Source organism: Branchiostoma lanceolatum, chromosome 3 (genome assembly GCF_035083965.1).
Source record: "Branchiostoma lanceolatum isolate klBraLanc5 chromosome 3, klBraLanc5.hap2, whole genome shotgun sequence".
NCBI lineage: Eukaryota > Metazoa > Chordata > Leptocardii > Amphioxiformes > Branchiostomatidae > Branchiostoma > Branchiostoma lanceolatum.
This window is the reverse complement of record NC_089724.1, coordinates 20863064-20889196: the sequence shown is the minus strand read 5'-3', so window position 1 is coordinate 20889196 and position 26133 is coordinate 20863064. Positions and strand designations below refer to the sequence as shown.

Below are 26133 nucleotides of genomic sequence, written 5' to 3'. Positions count from 1 at the left end.
TTTTCTGGGGCTGGGAGATTAGTGACGTAATTTTCCGGGCCGCAGTTTTCCTCATGATGAGGACATAGAAACTGAGAAAAGAGGGGAAGAAAACGTCACTGTGAGTAACGTGACAGACGCTGAATGGTCCTGAAACCCTGCCTACATTTGGATGACCCACCAAGCTTTAAATAGATTTAATCAAGTTACTAAAAATATGTCTTTAACGTTAATGTTACCCCGTAATTCACAGTATATTTTCAACCGGTGCGGCTACGCCAATACGGATATTGTATACTACGTAGATAATATTGAAGCAGATACACGTATCTGGTTTCGGATGTCTTTCGTTCATTTTGTCACGTCTGTTGTGTATTTCAAGTACGCATAAATTACAAGTGATGCTTACTGCATCGACTTGGGAAGTATTGCGCAGTATCCTGCCAGTGGTGCTTTCCCGCCAATTTTTAACCTCTCAACTTTGCACGAGAGTACCAGATGTCCGCTGATTACCCTGGACACGAGATCGCGACCGTTGCTGCTGAGGACATTAATTACATTGTATTGATCCGCGTCTGAAGGAACGAAAATGCTCTATTCATTATGTTTTGATACCATCTATCACAACTCATGAGCTATAAGAAATATATAAACGATTTGAAATACATCGTATCAGTGACAGAACAGCAAAGCATTAGGAGGAAAAACTAAAATGTTTTGGATTTACTTTGTGCGGATGGTTATCCCATCCTGGCCCTTTCACCCAAACAAATAGTAAACAGCACTGTCCCACCAGCTCGGGTCGAACAAGCTGAAAGTCATCTGTTTGTCTGGAGGCCAGAGTTGTCAAACCTAGCCTTCCAGCTTAACTAAGATCCATGAGGCCAGCTTTAGGAGCATCTTAGGTTTGCAGGGACTTTGTTGGCCTCCTTTAGGGGACAGACGTCCTTTTTTGGCGGGCCCGGTTTGGAATCTTGGGTAGCGCCGTACGAGCGGTCAGCGGTGTCTGCCCCTCCACCTCTGCGCTATTTGAGGCATCGCAGTCAAATCGATCTACAGGCTGCATTTTCGGTGAGAATATCTGTTAACTAATATGTTATCGCAAATAAGTGCCCAAGATATTGTCTCATTTGTCTGTTGGGTCCTAATTTACAGATTTACACCGGTTGTGTGCGAGCTTGTCGTGTGTGTCCTGTCAAGGTCTTCGATAATTTTTTTTCTTCCAGTTCCACCATAATTTTTGGGTGCGAATGCGGAAGTACAGCTGTCCAACTGAAGTGCACATGGTCGATTTTTGGTCCGGAGATGAAACAATTGATGTTCTTAATGCAATACAAAGTAGATGTCTGTCGATGGTTGTCGTTTTGTCTCGGTACTTTGCTGGAAATTTTGCGGTACCGTCCCCTCCCACCTAACGGAACGTACGCAGGGAAGTGTGTGATCGGTTTACAAAATAAAACAGTTCTTCTTTCTTCTTCGCGATGTTTCTTTTCCCCAAATTCGGTTTAGTTTCATCTCTATAGTATGAATTATCAACTGATGTTCGGATTTTGTCTGCATTGTGACTATATACTATAAAATATGTGCCACAGTGTAGAAAAATCACGTGTGTTGTCGGTCATGCAAGCCGGCCGGCTGACGTGAGAATTTTTAGTATCTGCCTTTCTGGAAGTCACTGGAGAACATCGTCATATTTGGCCATCGCTCCATACCTGGGCACCCACAGGGTACAGGCCGAAAATCCCCAGAGATCGTAGTTTTCTTCGATGTTTCTTTCATAATTCTAGCTTTAATTGACTTGATGGTATAGTTGACACGCAAGGGCATGCTCTTCACACGTGAGGGTACACAGGTGCCTGTGCCCCAGTCATGTTACACCCAGTAAATTTGCATATCCTTTTAACAACCTGTCCCACAGGATCTACTAGTGGTCAGTGTCCCAAAGGATCTCTTTCAGGATAATTTGTCATGGTCCCCCTGATAGTGTTGAAGTAAGGAGGTCAATTCATATTTAACCTCCTTGGTAAAGTTGGTTGAAGCAAGGAGCTTCTCTGGAGTTCATAAGATCCAGTTCATAACTATTCAAAATGAAACACAGCAGTAGACTTTGTTCTGTAGATTGAAAATCTATGAACTCATCTTATAATGCTTCACAAAACAAGGAATCTTTGTATTTGAAACAAGGTTTTTACTAGTTTTAACTGAAAGCAATACCATGTTGATGTCTGAATTACGCAGTGGTCAAAGAAACGATGTCCAGGAGGCTTGCATTCTTTGTAATGACCCCTCCCCCTCCCACACCTTGTTATTTGCATGCCTTGTTTTTAGCTGAGGTAATTATTGACTAACTGGTCTAGACCGGTTATGCAGAATCCATGTGATTATGAATATGGCATGATGATGCCATGACTTGCCTTGAAACTCGCAACACAACCTAAATTGTAGGCAAAGGAACCAAAATATTTGAAATCATATCCTCTTCAGAAATGAGCAAGGAAAATACATGTGATAGATGTATATTAGCTACATATAATTGTACCGTTAGGCGAATTATTAGCTACATATCATTGTACCGTTAGGCCATGTTGATTCAATGGTATGGATGATATCTGCACACGCATAAGTTTTCATCTGTTTCCACAAAAAGCGTTTTCTACCATACCATAAATCCTACAGCTGAAAAATGAGCAAATATATGCCGTAAATATATGCCCAATTCGATTCATATTGGGCTTGGCAGTACAAGAGGAGAGAAGAAACAGAAAAAAAAATCAGAGAACGAATACTAGATTTCTAGTGTGTAGATGTCATAACGAAAGCAACTTGCCAAACTTTAATTTTTTTCGCATACTCGCATCAGTTTTGGGGTTCCGAGAAGATGTCACCATTTAAATATTATAATCGAATCAAGATAGAAGTTACAGCGGTCAGCTAGGGTGTCAACATGTAGACATAGAAAGTAGAAATCAAGAGTAGAAATAAATAAGTAATAAAATTTGCTCTCACTGGAGCTCAGTCAGCACAAAACTACATGTATACATAAAAATACTGTACGCATGTTATGCATATGAAATGTAGCTGACCTTGGTGTCATAGTTCAAACGCCTTCTCCAAGACTTCTGTTTCTGTGTACAAAACCTGTTACTAGTAGTGGTCCTTAAAAATCAAATGTCATGAGGATCTGAAAGATATCTTTGAAGGGACATGGGATATACTGTATTTTCAAACAGCGTGAGAAATGATGCCCAGTACTATGATTTGATATGCTGGTATGGTTTCCTAACTTAGTAAGGCTCCTTTCAACGTCTCGGTTTGCAGTTGTTATTTTACAATTCGGGGCTGATCTGTTTCGTTCCCAGAAAGGCGCTAGCACTTTTCCAAACATCGTTTTCAGGGCAATTCAATTATGTTTCCAGGGGATATAGGGGTACCTTGTCACTGACCGACCGACTCAGTTGATATTTTCTGTGGAAATATTATTTTGGGGGAAAACCATCATTTAAAGCAAGTTTTCACCCCAAAACTGCTGTTTTTGGGGCAATTTTCCAGTGCTACTGCACGGAGTTTTCCTAGGATAATATCTGACACGGCAATGAAGAAAAGTGAAAGAAGTTTCAGGATACATTTTCCGCAATCTCCGATGGCGCAAAACCATGCAAAACACACATAGAATGCACAATTTTAGTAATCAGACGACAAGGCCGCTTACCGTTATCGCGCACTGATACCAGGAAGACTTCGCGAACGACAAAAACTGTGCAACCGTAAAACGCTACGAAGATAAGGCTTTTCGGGAAATATAATTATCAGTAACCGAAAACTCCGAGGCCAAAACTATAGAAAAAACCTATGATTTTAGGGACTCTTTGGCCACTAGGTCAAAATAAATTCGGAACCGGAACCTCAATCTCTGAATAGATCCAACTTGAATTGTTGTTCCAAGTGAAATATCTTGCACAATTGGGCCTTTGGAATAGATTTGATCGCCAAATTGATAGACATGCCAAATGGCCCTACTGAATTGTCCATTATTTTGACTTGAGTGTATTGGTATTATTGCACACTGCACGTTGTACAAATTTTTCCTCGTGTGAATCATTTCTAGTTCCTATGAAATGTTAATATTTATCACCTAGAAGTCCTCAATGACAGAGAGTATGTACTGATGAACACTTGAAGTTTCTTCCCTACATAAAAGCTTGTTGGCATCACCTGCAGATGACAGCTTTGACATCATGAATATTCAAACAGGCCGGCCAACAATCAGTTTTTCTTCTTGCATCAGCTGCTGACGTGTCATCAGTAAATGGGCAGTATGCAATCAATTGCTTCAGAGATGAAATATGCATGGTTGGGTGCACATATTCCTGCAGACATGGGAGTTAGAGGGTTGTTACTGTGTGGTATATTGGACTTACAAATACAATGTAGGATGTAGGAGAACTTCAACTTCAAGAAGAAAATATGCTTCTTTCGAACTGTGTCAATTGATTACATGAGTTACATTTTATGAATAGACACCTGCTTTTAAGCCAATCCTGTTCCTTTTTTCCAATAGAATGTTGTTGAATGAAGGAAATGATGACTCCACAGCATGAGCTGAACACTTACATGGATTTGCAGAGTTTTGATTTACCCTCAAGTGTTTTGTTGTTTGATTGTTGTCATGCTTGCTTGTGTATACATCACATTGTTTGTTCATGTTTAATGCATTTCCTATAAACAGTGGTCCCAAGGGCTTCAAACCTCCCATGCTGCCCATAGTAGCCAGCTGATGCCCACTGTTTATCTGTCCAATGATGTTCTATTGAATAGGAACTCCTTGATCTGTTTAAATGTTACAACAGCTCCATCTGTTACTGTCCTATATTAGAATATCATTTCATCATCGTGCTATGGTTGTACAACAAAGATTATAGGCTTTTCTCCAAGTAAACTGATGTGAAGTGGTTGTTACATGGTGCTATCTTGTCAACAGTAGGGTTTAAGTCTGTAATGAAGCATGAAGGAGACATTTCCACCCACCTGCCTTATGTAAACAGTGGTTGTAAGGGTCCACCTGTGTAGCAGCAATATGAAGATTACTTGTTAGTCTTTTTTTGTCACCGTGGGATCAGCTGGGAGCCCAATTGACTGGTGGATATGATAGGGGTTGGAGAAATGTACAAGGTTAGTTTCCAAGCAGAGAGTATCTTTATTTGGCGTTTTTGTCAGCCTTTTTAGTTTGTCAGGTTTTCTTGTTTGATTTTATATACTGCCAAAATAGACAAAATGGAAACCTGACAAAATAGAAAGGCTGACAAAAACGCCCCAAAAAGATACTCTCTGCTTGGAGACTAACCTTGTACATTTGTACTCTGGATTTGATCCAGTAGTAATTAATGATTAAATGACCAATCTTCAGACCTGTGGACATTTGTAAATCATGTCAAGAGAATACTGTGACTTCATAACAGAAGTTCGGTACAGTATATGTAATGTATATGAAATTCCAATCTCTCCTAGGAGAATTCCAGATTCTCCTGAATTCCAATCTACTGTGACATAAATTTGTAAGAAGAATTCAAATAGTATCCAATAGTATATGACTCTATGAGTAGTTGGTTGTTTGAATGAATGTTAGCAGTTGAATTCACATTCACAAATGTATGTACAGTCCCTATGGTGCTTGAAATGTGGACAAGTAACACTTTTGCCAGCAGAGCAATGCCATTATGTTGTTGATCTTTATCTAACATTGTGTCATCTGTTTATTGTCCCTGTGCAGGTGGCTGATCAGCGCCAGTCCCACCACCTGCTCCACCTCACAACCAGCAGGGCTGTGCTAAATATAGCCCTCGCCTCACTGTAGTGAATATTGAGTGGGAGGACTACAGAATATCTCATAGCTTGCATCAGTTAGTGTTAGTTCACCACACATTCATGTTATCATTGTCCAGTATGGATGTCAATGTCATTGTCATGTGGTTTGCTACTAGTTCATCTCTTTAGAACCCCTGAAATTTGTTCCTGTTGTGGAAAGTAGCAACCTTTCTGTCACCATGGCTGTGCCGATGCTGGCTTAGGGGGAGGTGGTGTGGTGTGAGGGTAGGGTGCTTTGAGCCGTTGGGTGGCTGGTCGGTGCGGAGACCAATGAAAACCATGGTCCTGCCGGCCTTGACGGCCCTGAAGACGAGCGGTGTGCAGTCCTGGCTGGGGCAGGAGCTGGAGATGCGCGGGATCGACGCCATGATCTACACGCGCTACATTCTCAGCATCCTGCTCCAGGAGGATGTGGACGAGATGGCCGAGGTGGACATCGACGGGGGCACCGGCTTCGGACGGAAGATGGGGTACGTGAAGGTCAAGGGCAAGAAGAAGGGGCGCGTAGACAAGGAGGAGCTGAAGAAAACAGCAGCAGTGCAGTGTCTGCAGTCTGTGTCTGACCAGGTGAGAGAATTTGTATATTTGTTTGTACTTGGACATGGTGACACAGATTTCTATATATACATTGTGTATGATAATATATGCAGGGTAGGATATGATGTATGTAATACTAGTCAATCAGTCATTTTCTGATTGAAGCTTTGTTGAATGTTTCCAGAACAGTGTTGACAGTTTGCTGCCCCATGTTGTTGTGTTGAGAAGTTGAGAATTATTGTCTGCCCTTTTTTGACAGCAATTCTCATGTGCTGCAGTGCAACAGGTTAAAGTTCAATGTACAATCTTTATATATGTAAATATTCTTGTGTAGTATGTGTGTGTGTACATGTACATTGCCCTCTGTGTAACAGTTTATTTAGGTCAATGACCTGGTGACCTCTGACACTGCCAGTTACCACCCTCAGGAAGGACAACCCTCTATTAAAAATTATTTGTTGTATTTTTCTATTTGAAGCATTCCTGGCATTGTAGCCTTAGATAGAGGAAATGACAAGAATAATTTGTGGAAACAAAGATCTTGGTAAAGATTATAATGTTCTATCATGATAGATCTATACATTGTAATATACACTTACATGGTGGTGCATTGGTGTTTTATGACAGGAGCAGTTTTTGTTTCCATGCTGCTGAATTGCTAGGTGTGTTATCATATTCTAACCTTTAGCACACTGAGGTAGCCATTTGGTACCCCAGTCTCTATTGGTTAAAGTTAGTCAGCAGGTAGAAGGCTAAGTATTGATCTTGCTTTGCAGTCCAGTGACAGGTGTGGTCATGTGTTCAATAATATGCATGACTCATGTGAGATGAATGCTGGTCAATAATTGGGGCCCCGCAACATGTTTGTAGTGAATTGCATCAGCAGGAAGCATAATTGCAAGGTTCCCATGTAAAAATGAAATCTGTTTGAAGATGCATTACATACATGTACATATACTAGTACATGTAGTATTAATTTTTTTTACACAAATTGGAAAAATCTGAAGCTTTAGACAAAGTCATAAACATTAGAAAGAGGAATTAGCCATAGGTAAGGTGAAAACTAATTTAAGAAATGTTGGTTCAGGATGATTGTGCAGTAAAAAACGTAATGATAGAAAATCACATTTGCAGCTATCTGTGCCACCTGTAGCAAGATAAAACACACATCCCTGTGCCTGAACCTTCAACCTGAGGTATGGCACATAGATGAAGTAGTGAATAAAAAATAGAAGAGCCAATACTGTTCCCCTTCCCCTACCATCCCTGATGGTCCATCCCCTGTATAAATTATCCTGGGTTGGCTGTCTATCCCAGATGTACATTGTACAGACTTCTAATCTTTCTGTCAGGTGTGACCCAGATTCACTAGTATGCACCAGGGATTTAGGGCACATGTTGTTTGTATATACATGCAGGTACAAGCCCAAAATTTGACCCGCATTTTGAGAATCATTTTAAATTTTTTTAATGACAGAACTTTGTAAGAAACTGAAAATACATTTAGATTTGGGATGGTTTATTGTTCGCAGTTTTTGCAGGAACCTCTTTACTGCAAATTTAAAACCACTGTGAAAATGCTTGTTCAATCCTCTGCTCGCATACCATCTTGTGTCAACCGCGAAGTAAAACCACCGCAAACACTTCATTTTCTCCCTACCGCGAAATTTAATCACTGTGAACTTACCTGAAAGTGCATTTGCAATTATTTCCTTATATTTTCTGTATTTAATAGAATCTTCAGTGATAGCTTTGAAGCATATTGCAATATGAACAGCTAGATCTGTTGGAAAAACAGTGTTGAAGAAGCAGCCCCTGGATATTGCATCATACTGGTGGTCCCAGAAAGGGGGATGATGGAAGAACACCTAAATATGAAAAGCTCCCCCTAGTGTATAATGGTAGAACTGTATCATTATTTATTCATCAAAAACTGTTGATTAATTGATTTGATACTGCTTGAAAAAGTGTTCACTAATCCATGTTATAAATGCTGATCAGTCAGCGTCCGGATTCTGGTACACTTTTTTGACTTGTGACTTGCATGAATTTACTTGTCGTCTTGTGCATGTGTTGCTATGCTGGGGCCTCTCCTGGGTTTTACGCCAATGTCTGTAACATTCCATTTGTCCTTTCCTTGACCCTCACCTCAGCTGTAATCTGTAATCGGTGGTCGGCTGTGTTCCTGGTGTAACTTGGTGTCAGATGTCGGATTTCAACACTCTCAGGGACAGACTTAAGAAGTTTATGGAGACAGTTTTGAGAATATAGGACAAAAACAATGAAAGACATTTCAACATATATAATGATGTGAAAAAAACATTTCTTCATTGCAGTTTCATTGAAAAAAGAAAATTGACAAAATATAGGTGCAGTGGGCAGAAATCAGCATAACTCTGTATACTATACTTCTTGCTTTGTAGTCCATCTATCAGGTCACATGTTATCAGATCTCCACTTCTCATTTATTCTCATACATACTATGATGAATGTATCTAAACCACCAAAGACAGTTTTGACTGGAATGGTATCTTATGTTTGAGTTTCTGTAAAGCTGTTATGAGTTGTTATGTCTATGACTATAAAGCTTTTTCACCTTTACTATCTCAGGTGGGCGACATTGAAAGTCAGTGTGTTTATTGACTGCCCTGTACCTGCCTTTATATTATGGCCTGTTTTGCCATTTGCAATGTAAAGTCCGGAGAGCAGCGAGACAACCTTGAGTGAGGTCAATACTAGCACTTATCGTCCCTGTTGAGATCAAGACCAATGCTATTCACCTTGGACAAGTGAGAGGACATTTTGGGTTGGACTACAGTACTGATAGCTTAATTACATGGTTTGTCACGATGGCTGTGTTTATTCTCCAAGCAGAGGCTTCGATCGAGAGGGGTAGTTTTGTCCGGTATTTTTTTAAAAACTCTTGATCAAAGCTTCTGCTTGGAGAATAGGCTGTGTTGACTCGAGGGTTACATTGTACATGCATCGTTGCCATTTTTAACCAGAAGAATAACCTGAGTGAGGGAAAGATTAACATGCCCTGAGAATTTCCCAAAGTCTCAATCAGAATTGTATCTGTTGTCTTGTTTATCCTCTGAAAGAACACAGTGTGAAATTTTGTCATCTATCTGCAGCTCTTATCCTCAAGAGTGAAGATGTATTGTCTATGTCTGCAGTGTGTAAGGACAAGATAGAATTTACACTTCTACATGTACATTGTACATCTTGCTCTAACCTGCTGGCTGCACCTGAACAATCAAGCAGCACTGGAATGCCCTGTGACCCAAAATGACAGCCTGATATCCTGGAACCCTGCAGTTGCCTTGTGAAGTATATCAATCATGTACATCCTGAGGTGTAAATCAAGATGTAGAAATTGGAATTTTCATACAACCATGCAGAATCTTGAATTTATATAAATGATTATATACAATGCTTATTGAGATGAAATTCTATTGAATGCCATCACTAATTGAGTCTGAGAAAGAGTGGCGTCTTAGTTCAAACTGCTCTGTTTTGGCCTGAGATTGTTATTTTCTTGGATCGGTAAGCCCTTATGTATGCTTGGATCTTGATGTTTTGTATGCCTGGCAGTATTGTGATGTTGCACACAATGCACCTGTATCCATATCCCTGCCAAGTATCCCAAAAACTAATATCATATCTACTCATCCATATAAGGACTGGTATTGTGGATTGACAACTGTAGAGCAAAGCCACATCTATTTTTGGTCATACAATACATAGATCTAATATGTAACCCACTTGCCAATTTGATGTTACCTTGGTTTAGATACTGGACATTAGTCAAGCTGAGGAAGGCTAACAAGTACATGTAGACAAGGTTTTCCATATTTGGTATTGTGTACGTAAGAACCTCTCACACCCACTCAATTAGGAATATTCCCCTGTGCACATCTTCACCTGTAAGGATTTCATACATCAGGTAGTTTCCTACGTCATGCCTGTCAGAGCTGGTTATAAAGTGGTGGTTTGTTGGCATCATCTCCATACAGTCCAGACTGTAAAGCACACCGGCAGATCAGTAGCCTGACTCCTGTTGAGTTTAAAATACAGTACATTGAAGAGAACAATCTCACTCAAGATTTTCTAGGTAGGTACTAGTAATATATGAATGGTAGGTAAAATGCTAACTTGTATATGACAACCAATACTACTCAATGTACATGGTGTAGTTATCACAAAGCACCAGGTATTGAAATTTTTTACTAGTTGATCAGTTTACTTTGTGTAGGTTATGCACCATGTTTTTTGTGGTCAGGAGATCAAATTTGTAGGAAGCGAGATTTGCTTGCATTCGTTGTACTCTTGGCTTTTTGTTGACTTGAGACTGGTTCTTGACAATAACTTAAAGGTACATGTACTACAAACCCTGTATGAGGTATCCAAAGTACTGTTGAACACTAAAATAATGTACTGTATTACGTATGGTAACATTGATACCATTGGAGCAATTTATCTTGTCAAGGAGGTTGATCTTGTCAACAAGTTGTTGTTCAAATGACATAATCTGAGCTCGGAGGTGTCCTGTCCTGCATACTACTGTAAATGCATTCAAGTTCCTGTGGTTTTAATTTCGCGGTAGGGAGAAAATGGAAGGTTTGCGGTGGTTTTCGCGTTTTAAACAATAAATAGAGGGTAGGAGGGCAAAAACGTTTGTGGTGGTTTTAACTCAAGTTCGTAGGTAAAGAGCTTACAATGAAAACCATGAACATAAAACCACATTTCTGCATTTACAGTAGTTCAAATCAATAAAACACAGTTTGGAATTTGAGGCGGCTGTTATGACAGGAATATAAAATGACTAACACTAATGGTGACATTCCTGCCTCTGTAGTTTAGGTTATGATTTCACACTGGCACACAGACTGAGTCAGTGTATTCGTAAAACAAAAAGGATTAATTAATGCCTCACACAGGTTAATTAGATAATTGATTATTCCAGCGGCAATAGTTTACATAATAACACCAAACTCTGGTGTCAAATTAAAGACCTAAAGCAACTGATACTCCTAAAGTAAACAATGCATGCATCAGCTTACATAACCACAGTGCAAACAATTAGTATACACACAATATAGATACAAATCGCATAACCATGTAGCAATGAACATGTGTCACATACAACTTGCATATACGGCACTCACTGCCATTTGTACAATGGCATCATCATGTATATTACTATTCCCTCATAGAATGTTGGGGGTGTGTACCATTGAAAAAAAAGGGTGGGGCATATGTCAGTGTTACTTGTGTTTGTTGTTTTCTGAGACAATGCCTGTATTTGCACCACAAATTCAAACCACTAGGTCAAGCCAGAGTAAAAATAATGTCTTTTTCTTATCAAGTATGTAACTTATTAGGATATATGTACAAAGAATTGCCAATGATTGTGTATCTATGTAACATTTTAAAGTTGTATTTAGTTAGTATGCTAATCATCTCTTTATCGCGCTGGCACTCAGTGCCTGCTCCAAAAATGGCCATGCTGCAATAGTAACAGCTGGGAAGGGCTTGTCAGCTTTGGATTAAATTACCGAGCTGGGGCAGGGCTAGGGGGCCCTGAATTCCATCACACAGCCTCCACTGTTGCAACCTCATATGCATGTCTAGGGCTGATTCTTATTCAGGACCAGTGGTAGATGTTATACCCCTATTCCTTTTGTCAAGATGATAAATGTTCCTTCTTCCTAAGCTTTAGGGAAAGTCCATTTTGTATGGTGTACACTGCACACTGTGTGTGGATGTCTAGATCTGAGGCCCAGGTTCAGATGGGATGATGCCCCAAGCTATACTACTTGTGGTTGTTGGTTTAGCAATACTGGCAAGCATGGGTGGGCCCCAAGCGGGGTTGGCCCTGGGCGCATGAGCACAAGCAAGCCGGCTTCCCTCCCCGGTGTCATCACTGATTGATTGCCAAAGGAAAGTGGCCAGCCGAAAGCCGGGGTTCCGGTAAATAATATTCCCTCTCTGTCGCAGACACATAAGATGGTAAGATGGGCCTTGTTGTCTGTGCATTTTGATGACAGGTTATTTTACTGTGCCACCTTGCTGAGCTGGAACAAAGGCGGGATAATGTGTCATCGTCTGGGGATCGTCAGGCGGCTTGTGCATGATCTGTATATAGATTTGTATCGGGCTAAATGTCAGTTGTCTGGGAGCCATCTTCATTTACAAATAGAACATAGGGTCATTAGGCTGCCGTGCTGCTTAATTGGTCGTTCAGGATTAATGCAAGCAGCATGCATGCGTTTAGGAAGGTGGTAGCCTGCATGGGACCAAGTGGGTTTGAGCCATATTTCAGTGTATGGAACATGGGGTAATCTAGGGATCATTTTGGTGGCCGCTGTTGCCCGCGTCTAGCAGCAGACATTTGCAGCATACCAATGCACATGCCACATGCAGGAAAATGTGGCCGGGGAAGATTTAGTTTTCCTGCCTATTTGTTTTCCAAAATGTCAGCTCCATATGAATCATTATTTACTCTGACATCTAGGAAGGGGATGAATTTAATGAGCCTCTCCCATGTCAATGATTCTACAGAAAAAATATGAGGTTGGCCAGCAGACACATGGTTTCTAGCATGATCATTATTCCTATGAGATGATGACAGTAATTTTTCACTAATTTCAGGTCACGGTTTCGAGGCAGTTTTGTGCATGTAAACAGATATATAGACTACTGTGATGATTATTGAAATATGATAACTGTGAACATTGTAACATTGTTTATTATTGAACCAGCATAATGTTGATACTATAGCAGTATTGATGCACTGTTGTAGTTGGATGTAAATACAAAATTAATATTAGTATGTAAACAGGATTGAAGTTTGGTATAAAGATAGTCTTCTTATGAATTTGTCATGATACTATTTTGTTATAGGGACAGGAATCACTGGCAGAACCTCATGTTCAATTGATTTTCCACTTGCCAAAAGCCGTGGTTCCCTGTTGAATGTCTGACTTCCCAATTACTGGGGCAGACACCACCAACATGGGAACAAGAGCAGCTGGCATGTCGACAACCTTTCAATATTGTATCTGCTGAGGACTTGTTTGAACAAAATAGATTTCACTCATTATGCTTTATGGGGCAATATTGATGATGAATGTTTGACATCAGATCAAGGAGATATTGTTTTCATGTTGTCGAGTACTTGAGGATGTGACATACATACAGAACTTCTGAGAATGATGTTACTTTGGGTGCCTAACAGTTGAATACACCTGCACATGAAAATATATTTAATATGTAGATTAACAATGTAAAAGTGAAATGAATCAAGACAATACTATTTTCAACATCATATGGTAATGACACAGACATACATTGCACAAGCACGAGTATATCAATGATCTGAATTAACATGTACAATGTTTACCACACATTCTTACATCAAATATACATTGTATATAGTATGATAATGTACAAGAAGTCTGTTTTGATTTTCAGATGGACAATTTTATGTGCCTTGCCAAAGGTGAACCACAAAAGAAAGTAGGCTAGAGTTGGTCGGGTGAACAGAAACAAAACATTTTTTTCCTAGGCCTAATCTACATGTACTTGTGAGTCATCCCAAAAATATCCTGAAGGTCTTTTTAAAAACGTAACGTTACATACATTGTACATTTATGACATTGTACATTTATGTCAATGTGATGGTTGACACGTTATAGTGCAGATTAGACTCCTAACAACTTTTCCAGATAAGACAATGTTCTGTTCAGGTTTCTAGGATAAGGTCCAAGGTCTTGTTTTGTTTGTGGTACTGCTGTTTACGTTGGTGTCTTCATTTGTTTTGGGCTGTCCCTACAACGAGAGCAACATGTTTACCAGTCATGGCCTCATCCAACCAAGGACATGCTAACTTGTGCCAATTAACTGGCCCAGTGCAAGGACAGAGAGCCATATTTTTGCTCGTTGCAGGCAACTGGACAAGGTGATATCTGAGTGTAAAACTGAAGGCACTTGTCATGTAGAGAAGTATACGTTTGAATGGATTTCACCATGTTACCTGACCAAGACTGTAACGCTATGTTTCTTCAGGATGCTGGGATAGAGAGCCTTGTGGAAGAGCTCTGCTGTCGTCTGAAGGAGCTGCAAGCACAGAAGGGTGAGAACATGTTTCTTTTCATCACACTTGCCAGGCAACTCGCCTATCCATGCTGTGAATTAGAATAATTATGATGGAATAAAAGGATGACTTCGATGTGGATGATTCTTTTCATGACATGTGGAACGTGTTGGTTACATGTAGATCATTGGGACTGTTGGGAGTTGAAGCAAACCATGGCCCTGAAAAATTGCAATTGTCCCTATAATTAGTATAAAAGGACAGGTGGGTTGTTAAAAGAGATCACATTAGGTTTTATACATGTACGTAATGCCAAATGGTCAAAGTTACCTGCAAACAGTGAAGAACAGAAGCAGTTGTGCATATTTTTAATGATAAAAAACACCAGATGTTATTCAGAAGGATAATATAGCAATATCTCCCAATTCCAAAGCTTTTTGGAACAATTAATGTTGCGTTTTGGATTGCAGTCCTGACAAAAGTTTTTTTTAAATAGATTTCAGCCAAAGTGATCCGACAAATACAGTTTAACAATGTAGAAATGAAATACATCATGATGCTGGTATTTTCAACACATCGTATCCTGATTATACAGATACACATTGTACAAGCACAAGTACATGTATATCAATAAACAGAATAAAGAAGTATAGCTTTGAACACTTTATGTAAGAATGTTCAAAGCCTTAATCTTTTAAAAGAGTATAACATACAGGAAGAAAATTAGACTACCTGATTACTCAGATGCTGGATGGAAAATTTTTGTTCCTTGCCAGTGGCATACAAAAAAAGGCTATGGTCGGCAGTTTTTCCCAAGGTTGGTCGGGTAACCGGAAACACAGTTTTTTCCTAGGCTTTATCATCTTTGAGCTGATCAGAGAGAAAGAGATATGTAGCATAACCTGTTATTCTGGTACTGTCTCCTTTCCTAAGACTAGAATTTTGTAGGGCCTTCTTGGAATGGACATCGTATCATTTCGTGGGTACATAGCTCAGTGTTCTTTTAGAAGTGAGGAAAGGAAGCAATGATTATCTAAAGTAACGTCACAATTCAGATTGTTTTCGAGCAGATGTAATCAAGAAGATGTAGTTTATGTTCTTCTGTCTTGAATTTCCCATGCAGCCCTAAAACACAATGAAAATGTCTGAACATAAAACCCATATGTATGATAACAAGGTAGTTTTACTAAGATATTCATAAAACCAACATGTGTTTTTTTTTCAATGAATTGGCAATTGTAAAATATGATATACAAGTATTAAAAGGACAGAGAAGGAGAAAATACCCATATTTCTGCCATGATCTTTACAAACAATCTACCAGTGACTCAGCCTCACATGGGCTGGCGGATTGCCAAAACATGATGGTAAGTCACAAAGGAGTAGTTTGGCTTATTCTCTTGGATGTATGCCAGGAAAAAGAGCTCTAATTTGTACAACAAGTAATGGGATCTTGGAGTTTGTACATATGAATTATGATCTAGAAAAGTCTTACAATTGCATCACAGCTGTCTTGAACAAGTTTTAGCTTAATTACAATTTACATTACTGCAATTGTGTCTTACTTGTTAATCCTATTGTGTTCTTATACATGTACATGTTTAACATTCATGATGTAGACATCTGTCTCCAATGGAGGCATGAACGAAAGTGAGATGTATGTCGTCATCGTTCAGTGTACTTTTGACTTGGCATCTGCGTAACACCACCAACAGGTCACTGTTGTGACGTCTCTCTGATTATGGTGATGTTCTCTGACAGTTAGATTGTTACATGTTGTACCATCGAGGTCGCAGATGTTGTCGCACGTTACAAACTTACATGGGACGCATGACGACTCACCATAAGCCATAAATGCACTGTATGTTTTGTACGTGGTTTCCCACGCCTGAAGCAATGTATACGGACTTACATGTCTTGTGTGGGGATTTCAAGCACGTCAAGCTAAATGTGGCAGTGCCATCACATATGGACGTACTGTTGGCATGGCTCAAGGTGGTGCGCAGGCAACATTCTAGTTTTAATAACATTATGATATTTTTGTAGAAGTCAGGGAAGCGTAGATCCTACATACTGTACATGTAACAGTTATTAAGCTGGATGTATTACTGGGGCAGAATGCCAACTCTGACGTACGAGGGCAATCATGTGTTTGCTGTTGCAGTTGCATGTGACACCTGCTTGTGGTCTACAAATAGAATGAAGGCAGTGACAATACCGGTATATTGAATTGGCTTTGCATGTACATTTGTACTACAAGCACATGTAGCTGTGGCACTAGCAGTGTAGGAAAGCCAGTCCACAAGTTGTCTACAATTGCCTCATTGAAGAGCAAAGGTTGTTCGACGGTAAGGTTAGACGTGTGAAAATAAAACATTTGCAACTTTGGGTACGCCAGTATTGAAGATGTCTGAATAGGGCTGGTAATGTTCAAATGTCATTGTTATGACTACTTTCACGTTAACTGGCACGGTTAACTTATTGTTCAAACAATATTCTTTCCTTGTGTGTTGCGCAAAACTAGCATATTACTGAATCAGTGTTGTTTCCTTGTGTTCCCAGAAGCCCAGCCCGACGGTGAGAAGGAGAACGTTAGCCCTGCAGTCGAGGAGGGAGAGGAGAACTCCACTTCACCCGAGGACCAGGCTCAGAGGTAACCATTCAACTTTGACAAGATTAGGGGCCCTTCCTGGTGTGAGTGGATCAGATAAATCTGTACAGCTTGTACTGATCATTACAAACCAGGCATGTCACGTCATGAGGCAGTTTACGGGGTATGCAATACAAACAAAGAAACAAACAACTTGTAGTTTATCCATTCAACTTGTTGTCACTGATATGTAGAATCTATTTTCGGATATATCCTACAGTAACTGTTCCTGGTGACTAGAAGATTGAGAAGCTTTGGTGGTAGTAATTTTTTTACTGTCAGTGTCTTGTAGGTATTGTTAAAAGACAACTTTGACCGTCATACAACATTAATGATTGTTAATAAGAAATATCTTCATGACATGAGAAATTGAGCAGCTCTTTGCATTTGTTGTACCGACCATATGATTTGTTTGTGAAGTTTATTTATTCATGAATCGTAAGTGTGTTCCCTTCCAAGCTAACTAATTTTCAAGGTAGCAGGATAGAAAGAGGATTACTTAACATACACTGAATGAATCACAATAATGTAACATAAAATAGTAACCATCAAACACAGGAGTAAAAAATCATTAACAGCTCAGGATAGCTCAAAACAATAACAACTCAAAATCATTAAGGAGTTGAACATTCCATGTATGTGTCCATGTAGGTACTACGAGGCCTTTCCTGCCCTGGGTGACACGGCGGAGCCTGTGACTGTTGCTGCTGCCCCCACCTGGTGTGCTAAGCCTGAGGGCTCTGGTGTGAGCAGTGGGAAAAACAGTAGCAAAGGCAGGAGCAAGTCGTCTTCTGCTTCCTCCAGGTCAGTAAGAACTCAAACTGGACATGCTGCTTGGATTTTGTATCATTTCCTCCAGCATTTGAAGTATGTGTTAGACTGTTATCCTGTTGTACCTCACACTCTGTGGTATTGACTGATCTGTTTCATTGTTTCCACAGCCCTCAACAAAGTGCCACACCCGACAACACCACACCCACCAACAAAGTTTCCCATGGCAACAAATACGGAGCTGCGTCAGGCAGCAGGGTGAGCCGCAAGGGCTGCGGAACGGGGAAGAAAGACAACGCCTCTGGGTCGAAGGGCGGAGGTCAGGGGGTGAAAGGGAGAGACAGAAAGACAGGCAAGTTGCCAGGACATACTGCCCGTCGGTCAAAGAAGAGCAAATCTCCACCTTCCAGTAATCACAGGGGGACCCCGCCCTTTGTTCTCCCAAAGATTGGAGCGAAAAGGCGTGCTTTCAGTTCTTCAGCTTCAGACCACATGAAGAGCCTTCCTCTGTGGTACACGGAGCCTGTGGGGGAGGAGAGGGTGGCCATGCCTGCCAGGAGGAGCGAGGGCGACTATCCCTTCATAGAGAAGGCCAGTGCCTCAGCTGAGATGAGCTACTGGTATGACGGTCCCATGTTTGAGGAATTCTTTGAGGGGCTTGAGGCCGGGAGTCGGCTGGAAATGGAGTACACATTTGGGGACAGTGCAGTGCTGGCCAGTGGAGACAAAATAAAGTCTCCAACTGCAGATGGTCAGGTAGACTGGAGCCAAGAAAGTGCCACTGGTCGAGAAGAGAAGCTGCTGTATGATCAGCTATGTTGCATAGACTGCATGCATAACAGGCAAGCTTTCGAAGGGGAAAAAGGCTGCGAAGTAGAAGGGGACCAAACGTTTCGGAGAAGGTCGGGGACAATTGTTGAAAAGTGTGACAGAGAACATTCACAAAGTGCCAAAGAACAGAGAACTGATCATGGAAATTCTATAGAACATTGCCAGAATGCTGCTACATCACATCCAGACTTTAGTGTATCATTAGAGGAATGCCATAGATCTATGCAACACACAAACTCTCATGCAGAAAAACAGTCTAAAAACTCTCCAAATAGAACAGAAGATGACAACCTGTCGGAGTCGTCGGGCTCTTTGGAAGATATAACAGAAGCTGAGTTTGAAGATAGGTACGGCTCTAAGATTGCCCCCATCTGGGGCAGGGAAACGCCGGGGTCGGAGAGTGGCAGTATTATAGACACGAGCCACCTCGGAGACAGGAGCTTGTTCTCCCCCGTGTCAGACAGAGGAGATTGCTCGGACGCTAAACTTCACATCTGGAGAAACAGACCCAGATTAGGGTTCCTGAGTGAACGGGCGTCCCCAGTAGCAAAGGACTCAAACTCCTACAAAGACGGGAATGCCACGTTCCCTCGCGACGTCTTCACCTACGAAGACGCGAAGGAGCCGGAGCGCCCTCTGTTGGATGACAGAAACCCTGCAGATAGCGAGTTGTTTGTTGTGGCCAGCTGTGCAGAATGCCAGCAGAAGCAGGGTGGACTGGAGGATGACAGTCCTGAGTTTGGGGCAGTTGGCAATGAGAGGCAGTTCTGCTTCGACGAGGAAACGACAGAGAAGATGAATAGTACATTCCCAGTAGGACGATGGTTGCACAGGAAGCGTGTGCGTCGGCGCTCCAGCGACAGTTACCTGTACACAGGGCGAGAGTCCCCCCAAGTTCGAAAACTGTCCACAAATATTCCGATGATAGGGGACAACCCCCAGCAGACAGAGCCAAACTTCAGCCCGTGGCAGGAGAGTTCGAGGATTGAGAAATGCGAAGACGACTTCAGTGGCTATTTCTCAGACTCTGGGTACCCTTGCCCCAACGACCTGAGTTTCCTGCAGGTTGGCAGCAACTTCATCACAGGTGGGTTGTATGGGCAGATCAGCATGGCGGGGCAGACGGAAGTGTGGGAAACGCCAGACACGGGATCCTTCACTCCCACATCTGCTCCGTCTCCAATTTTCTCGGATGCTTCAAGTCACAGTAGGTCAAGGTTCAGTTTCGCCCAAGGTAGTGATGTGAGCAAGGACGACTCGGCTGATCTGCACTCGGTGCACAGTGATAGTGAACAGTTTGCAGACAGCGTAGTTCTCTCCAGTATCTGCACAGAGTTCTACAAGCAGAACGTCGGGGAGGAAGACCCTTACAAGTATGCAGAGTACGGCCCACAGAACATCACCGAGTCCTGTCCAGCCTTCCCTGTGGAAACTGTGCCAGATGAAGCTGCTGCTGCTGCTCCCCAGTCGGGGGCTCCTGTGAGTAAACTGGAGTACCACAAAGGGGAAAGCTGTTTCACTGAGGTGAAACCGAAGGCCAAGGTAGAGGTAGATGCCGTGCCAAAACAGTCCAAGTTGACTCACCCGAAGCCGAACTCTTACGGCTCATTTGAGGACGAGGAAGACCTGTTTGTTTCGTCGCGCACGCACTTCAAACCGATAACCTCGCGCGAAACCTCCCCCGACGAGTGCTACCACTCGGACGGGACAGAAATCCTGGAAGAGGAGGAGGACTTAGAAGAGGCGGTAGCTGTGGACAATATCTTCAGCACTCCACCGGAGACAGTGGAGGAGATTGCAATGGTGCAAAGCGTGGAGGAGCCGTTACTGGCGACTGTTGAGGAACCTCTGGTCGGAGACATCAGTGAGGACCTGCTACCACAGCTGAGGAAACTTTCCTTTGAGAAGTCCTCTCAGACAAGTGTTAATGATGTGGGAGGTGTGGAGGAGCCGGATGACTTCTCCCCCATCCTGGATGTGCTGGTGCTGAGCCAGGGGGAGAGGACGTCCCCTGACGGGAGGGAGTCCTTCGATGAGGACAAGGATGTTGGCACGGAGAAGGACCAGCTGCCACCACCTCCGCCAAACCTGTGGGAGGTAAGAGACATGTCATAGTCTTCAGTATCATCGTAGGTACATGTATATAGGTTTGGAGATTTCTGTGGATGCGTGCTTGCTTTCATTTACTGCTGAAAAGTATCCAGATGAAGGCATTCTGTTGATTTGTGCAGACAATAAAAGATGTTTGATGCTTTAACAACAATTGTGCACTAGACTGAACTGGAATTTTTTGCTTTCCCTGTAGAATGTTCCCCTAAGCACTGAGGATACACCCCAGTCTAGCCAGGGGATGCTGTCTGTAGAGATCTCTGGTACATGGATGGCTGCAGCCAAGCCTTGGAGCACAGAGGTCGACGAGCCACAGGAGTTGGGATCTCTTGATCGTAAGTACAATGCCTTTCCGGGTCCCAAATTGGCCTCTTTTATACATATGTTAGCGTTTATACAGTATTAAAACACAATTCTAAGTAGTAAAAGGTACTCATTGTGACTTGCTCTTCGTAAAGTGCTGTAAAAAAACGTGTCTCTTGTATTGTTTGGTGATTTGAGCAATCAGCTTTTAACAAATATGTAAGCAATCTTTTGGAGACGTCTCAATCCCTCTGATTTCTGCTTGTTTTGCGGAGGGCTTGGAGAGATCCAGTCACCAGTCCTTAGTTGGAGTTATTACTTCTTGAAGATATGTTTTGACTGTTTTTTCACAGTTGTGTTTAATCCGCAGCTTTTGGAGAAGCCATAGGAGGGTTGCTGCTGGATGTGGCCTCACCTCACTCCACGTTTTCTTTTCCTGACATCGATGTAAGACAATAGTTCACTTTGATTGAAATCAAGGAAAAACAACCGTAAAATTGTGTCAACATTACATAATAACTTTTTTGCAAGTTCATGCCCGAAGGCTAATTGCAGACAAACAAGTACATGGGAATACATGGGAATCAAAAATAGTTATCTGGACTACTGTCAAAGTTCTAAGTTAACTAAGGTTGACTATGGTTGGGTTTGACTTCTTTTTTGAAGGCAGTGGAAAATGAAGAGACCCACGTTTTTCATCGTAAGTGGGTTTGTTGATTTTAGTAGTGATATGGATTTTTGTAAGCTATTCAAATGGTAAAAGCTAGGAGAATTAACGGAAGCTGTTTTATATAAATCGTTTCTTTCGGCCTCATATAGAGGGCATTGGCAAAGGAAATGTATTTCATTTTCCACTGTGTTCATTGTACAAAACTTACACATTCTCTCGTGAGCGGGCAGCTTTTTATATCTACCCTTTTCTATTTCTAGTGGATGTGCACTTATTCGTATCTTACACACAGCTGACCGTTGTTCAAAATCTTTCTTGGAAAGATATTTTTCCATTGAGTATTCTGTTTTAACATTCCTATAAAATCTTAACTTACTGTCATCGATAGATAATTTATAAAGAAAACTTTGAATGTAAATGTCGGTCAGCCTTTTTCTTAACAATGTACATATATGTTGTATGTCTAGATCGAGATTGTTGGCGTTCAAGATAAAGGAGTATCCGCTATTACTAAGTTCGGGAATAGGTGGTAAATTCTATAGTTTACTTACATCAATGTATTCTAATCCAAAGACCTGCGTCAAAACCTCTGCGGGTCTTACACCATTATTCATTACTGATAGAGGCGTGAGACAGGGATGTAACCTCTCTCCCACACTTTTTAACTTATTCATAAATGATTTAGTCAAAGAATTAGATAATCCCGACTGTGAACCCCCCACTCTACACAATCTTCTTGTTCCTTGTTTATTATATGCAGATGATGTCGTGATATTTTCAGAGTCGGAAAAAGGATTACAACGTGCCTTGGATAGACTGAACATGTTCTGTACAAAATGGAAACTACAATTAAACATGAAGAAAACTAAAGTTGTAATTTTCAACAAATTTGGACGATCAGTAAAAAATGTGAAATTTTCCTTTGGCTCAGATACTATTGAAATAACAAATTCTTATTGTTATCTGGGACTATTGTTGTCCTCATCAGACACTTTTTCCTTAGCAAAAAAACAGTTGTCCTTAAAAGCACGCAAAGCCCTTTTCAGTCTCAAACCGCTCTTTCGCTCACCTCTGTCCCCTAAGGCTCTGTTAAGAATATTTGATGTGTGTGTTAAATCTATTATGTTATATGGCAGTGAAGTTTGGGGCAAGGACCATTTGAATGACAGGTGTCCGATTGAAACTATGCAGAACCGTTTCTGTAAAAATATTCTTGGAGTGCACCGAAATTCCAGTAATATAGCAAGTAAAGCAGAGCTTGGAGTGTTCATTACATATGTTTGCGAATAACCATTAACTTCAATGTAATGCACAATTGGTAATCATGCATGATTCGTCCAAATCTTATTGATTCTCACTTTAGTATGACTTCAGTACATGAACAGACATCAGTATCTCTAGTCATAAAAACTAGACTTTTTTGTGCTGCATACTGGTCTAATCATACAACAGTATTGTTTGTGCTAAATTTCTGACACACTAATCTCCTACCCCAGGCCTCGGATCCTGAGGACGCCCTCCCCCTCCCGTTGCCGGTAGGCGAGGAACGAAGCACCCGTCTGTATGAAAGAGGATGCTGCCAGCAGGGAACCATCTGATGGAAGCTCCCACCCTGTTGGTCCGATTGCAACTGAACTGTGGCAATGCTGGCCAATTGAGTTGAGAGTCACAAAATTCACACGGATGCTGGGTGAGAATGTCAATGATGTTGATATATGAGCAGCAACTCCATTGGTGCATCATGATTTGTCACCAGCTAGGCCAACAGGAGATAAGTTGTATTGGGTGCAGCACCATTTTTCTGATTGTATTCCACACCAAGCTTTAGATCATTTGTAAGTCGTAGAATGTACATTTGGTAAGCAAAGACATAGGAGGTATGGTAAGACTTGAATATGTATGTATTACTCACTAGATTTGTGCTCTCTCACATATGTTTGCAAGTAAGTAGCACACAAAGTTGTACCAAAACTGTAAAATGTCTGCAAGGGGAGAAACCAGTGCCTTTTAAATTCTAACCAGACAACAGTTAAGGCTGTATTTGACTGGAAACTTTCACAGAGACATGAATATGAAGTTTTCAAAGATATAGATAAATGCCCGAAACTTAAAGTATTATTGAGTATTCCCTCAACTCAGTATCATCTTCCTTTGCAGACATTTTGCCCAAAAAGTGACGAGCTAAGTTTTAAAGTCACTCATTGAAAGTGAGAGTCACTGCTTACAATATACTGTCAAATGTGACAGAAGATGTACATGTGTTATCAGAAAAAGTGAAAGATGAGTAAACATGCTGACATTAATAGGAAGCTATGAAAACTGTTACACATAGTACAAGGGATGAGGTAGTCTATTGGATATATATTTACCCGTTGAACCTGTAGCAAAACAGCAGCTGTTAGGTTAATAGTAGAGCTGCAAAAAAAGATCAGATTGAAGGTGTGTTGGTTTTCATGCGTGTGTTCTATTGCAGTACATGTGATAGTATCTACACATGTATGTTGTATCAGAAAAAAATGTAGAAGGCATCATTCACCAGTCTGTGAACTGAGGATGGTTGTTACCATGTGAACATATAGTCACATCATAGTCTCTAGCTTCAAGATGATATTGTTCAAGCTCCCGTACATTTGTTTCGAAGGGTATGCTTGGTGTGGAAGAATGAATGAATGAGAATATTTATTGACAAATACTGAAAATAAATAACAAATGAGGTAAATATATACCTTGCCCTGACCTGTGGCCCAAAAATGTAACTTTGTAGTTCAAAGTTCATTATTTTGTGTAGGTATGTTACCAGGTTGTAAATCTTGTAAGAAATGTGGTTAAAGCGATGAGGTTTTCAACTTCTTCAAGTTGACAGTCTTACCTTGCTGTATACCATAGAATTTCCCAATGGAAGCATAAATGTGGTAACAAAATTCATGCCTATCAGCATAATGCCTGCCCCAGAGGGTCAGTTCTTTAATGAAGCAAGGTTTTCACATGTGTGGAACTTGCCAAGCCTGCAAAAGGCTTGAAGGAAACAAAAAGCCAAAAAAAATGTCACTAAAACAGGACGAGATGTAGTCCGAGCACAGCTCCATGGGTTGGTGAGTGTCGATCATGCTGTACATTGTACATACAGTGTACTTCACTGAAGTGTTTTCATGTGGCTGTGACAACGTGCTCTATTGTCAATGTGCAATATGTGTTGATATGATTCCTATATGCTATTTATTACTATTATTTATTCAAAATCACATACTTTTGGGATTGACAGAAAACATTTGGTAAAGAGGGAATTTAGTAGAATACCTTTGTGACCTTATTACACACATAGTTTTGCCACCAACATCAACTAGAAAGTGTGCATTGTTATAGTTTGTATGGTTAAGAGTACATATGCATGAAAGTGTCTGAGACAACTGTGGTTGATAAGAGTTATGATATAAATAGTTGCCTATGTCAGTTTGGCAGTGTTGACTTTGTATTCTCCACACCATAGTTGTTGATTTATGTCCTAAGAACTGTTCCCTTTGACATGTCACTGAAAGCAAGAGTGAAAATCTCACTGTAGCAGAAGAAGATGCTTTTGTAACTTCATTCCTTGCTTGTGTGGCACGTGTACTTTGTGATTATTGTTGTGTATGGGTGGAATGGATGCAAATAGTAGCCATAGAAGTATTTCTTGCTGCATGCAAACGTCCTCACATTTGGCCCCACAATAACTAGTGAAGCAATGTACAGGACATGTATAATGTTGCTGTATATGTGACAATGACTTGTTATAGCACATTGTGGTACGTCATATTTTGCAAGTTTGTGCTATCTGCAGGAAAACTGCATATTGATGTGTGATGCTGATATCAGTAACACATGTGAAGAGGGACTCCAGGGCCAAACAGTGTGTGTTGCTCCTGTTTGGTGCATGGAGATGTTCCTAAGGCTGTTCTTTCTACAATTCGAACAGGAACATTTGTGGTTGGACATTAGCTCACTGCATGCTTGGAAAATCCCCCAGTTCCTCTAGATCTGGGATTTGAGGTGTCTGTGTTCACGTATAAGGGTTATATAATGTTCACTAATGATTTGTGCACATGTAAAATCTAGGCACCATAAGCCAGGTAGACATGTAGACTCTGTAGGAATGTCTAACTTACATGGCAGACAGATTTCTTTGTGTGCTTCTCCTGATCTATTCAGAAGTGAGAGATGTGTGTATTCATGTGATCTTGCTTCTGGAAGTAGGAGAGACATATATCGTAAGTTATGGAGGATCTGCCCTCCCAAACTGCCATGGTTTGTGTCACTCTACTGGTCAATAAAGCTGCCAGAAGACAA

General features: G+C 41.0%; 1 protein-coding gene across 4 annotated transcripts; it reads left to right on the top strand.

Annotated features, from left to right (window-relative positions):
• Positions 1-737: 737 nt before the first annotated feature.
• LOC136430967 (uncharacterized) lies at positions 738-26133 on the top strand. Of its 4 annotated transcripts, XM_066422093.1 has the most exons (9): positions 738-1050; positions 5747-6408; positions 14449-14515; positions 17039-17129; positions 17778-17930; positions 18068-20825; positions 21034-21172; positions 21511-21587; positions 23307-26133. In XM_066422093.1, the coding sequence occupies exons 2-9, from the start codon at positions 6112-6114 to the stop codon at positions 23406-23408; spliced, it is 3684 nt and encodes a 1227-aa protein (XP_066278190.1). In that variant the 5' UTR covers positions 738-1050; positions 5747-6111; the 3' UTR covers positions 23409-26133. The 4 variants fall into 4 exon arrangements, with proteins under 4 accessions (XP_066278190.1, XP_066278191.1, XP_066278193.1 ...); XM_066422094.1 differs by lacking the exons at positions 738-1050; positions 5747-6408 and adding an exon at positions 12266-12390; XM_066422096.1 differs by lacking the exons at positions 738-1050; positions 5747-6408; positions 14449-14515 and adding an exon at positions 14990-16471.

Bases quoted from the DNA above. Each gene is read 5' to 3' on its own strand.
- LOC136430967 (XM_066422093.1), top strand. From the start codon at position 6,112: ATGAAAACCATGGTCCTGCCGGCCTTGACGGCCCTGAAGACGAGCGGT. The intron at 17,931-18,067 runs GTCAGTAAGAAC...TTGTTTCCACAG, and splicing joins TCGTCTTCTGCTTCCTCCAG to CCCTCAACAAAGTGCCACAC. The intron at 20,826-21,033 runs GTAAGAGACATG...CTTTCCCTGTAG, and splicing joins CTCCGCCAAACCTGTGGGAG to AATGTTCCCCTAAGCACTGA.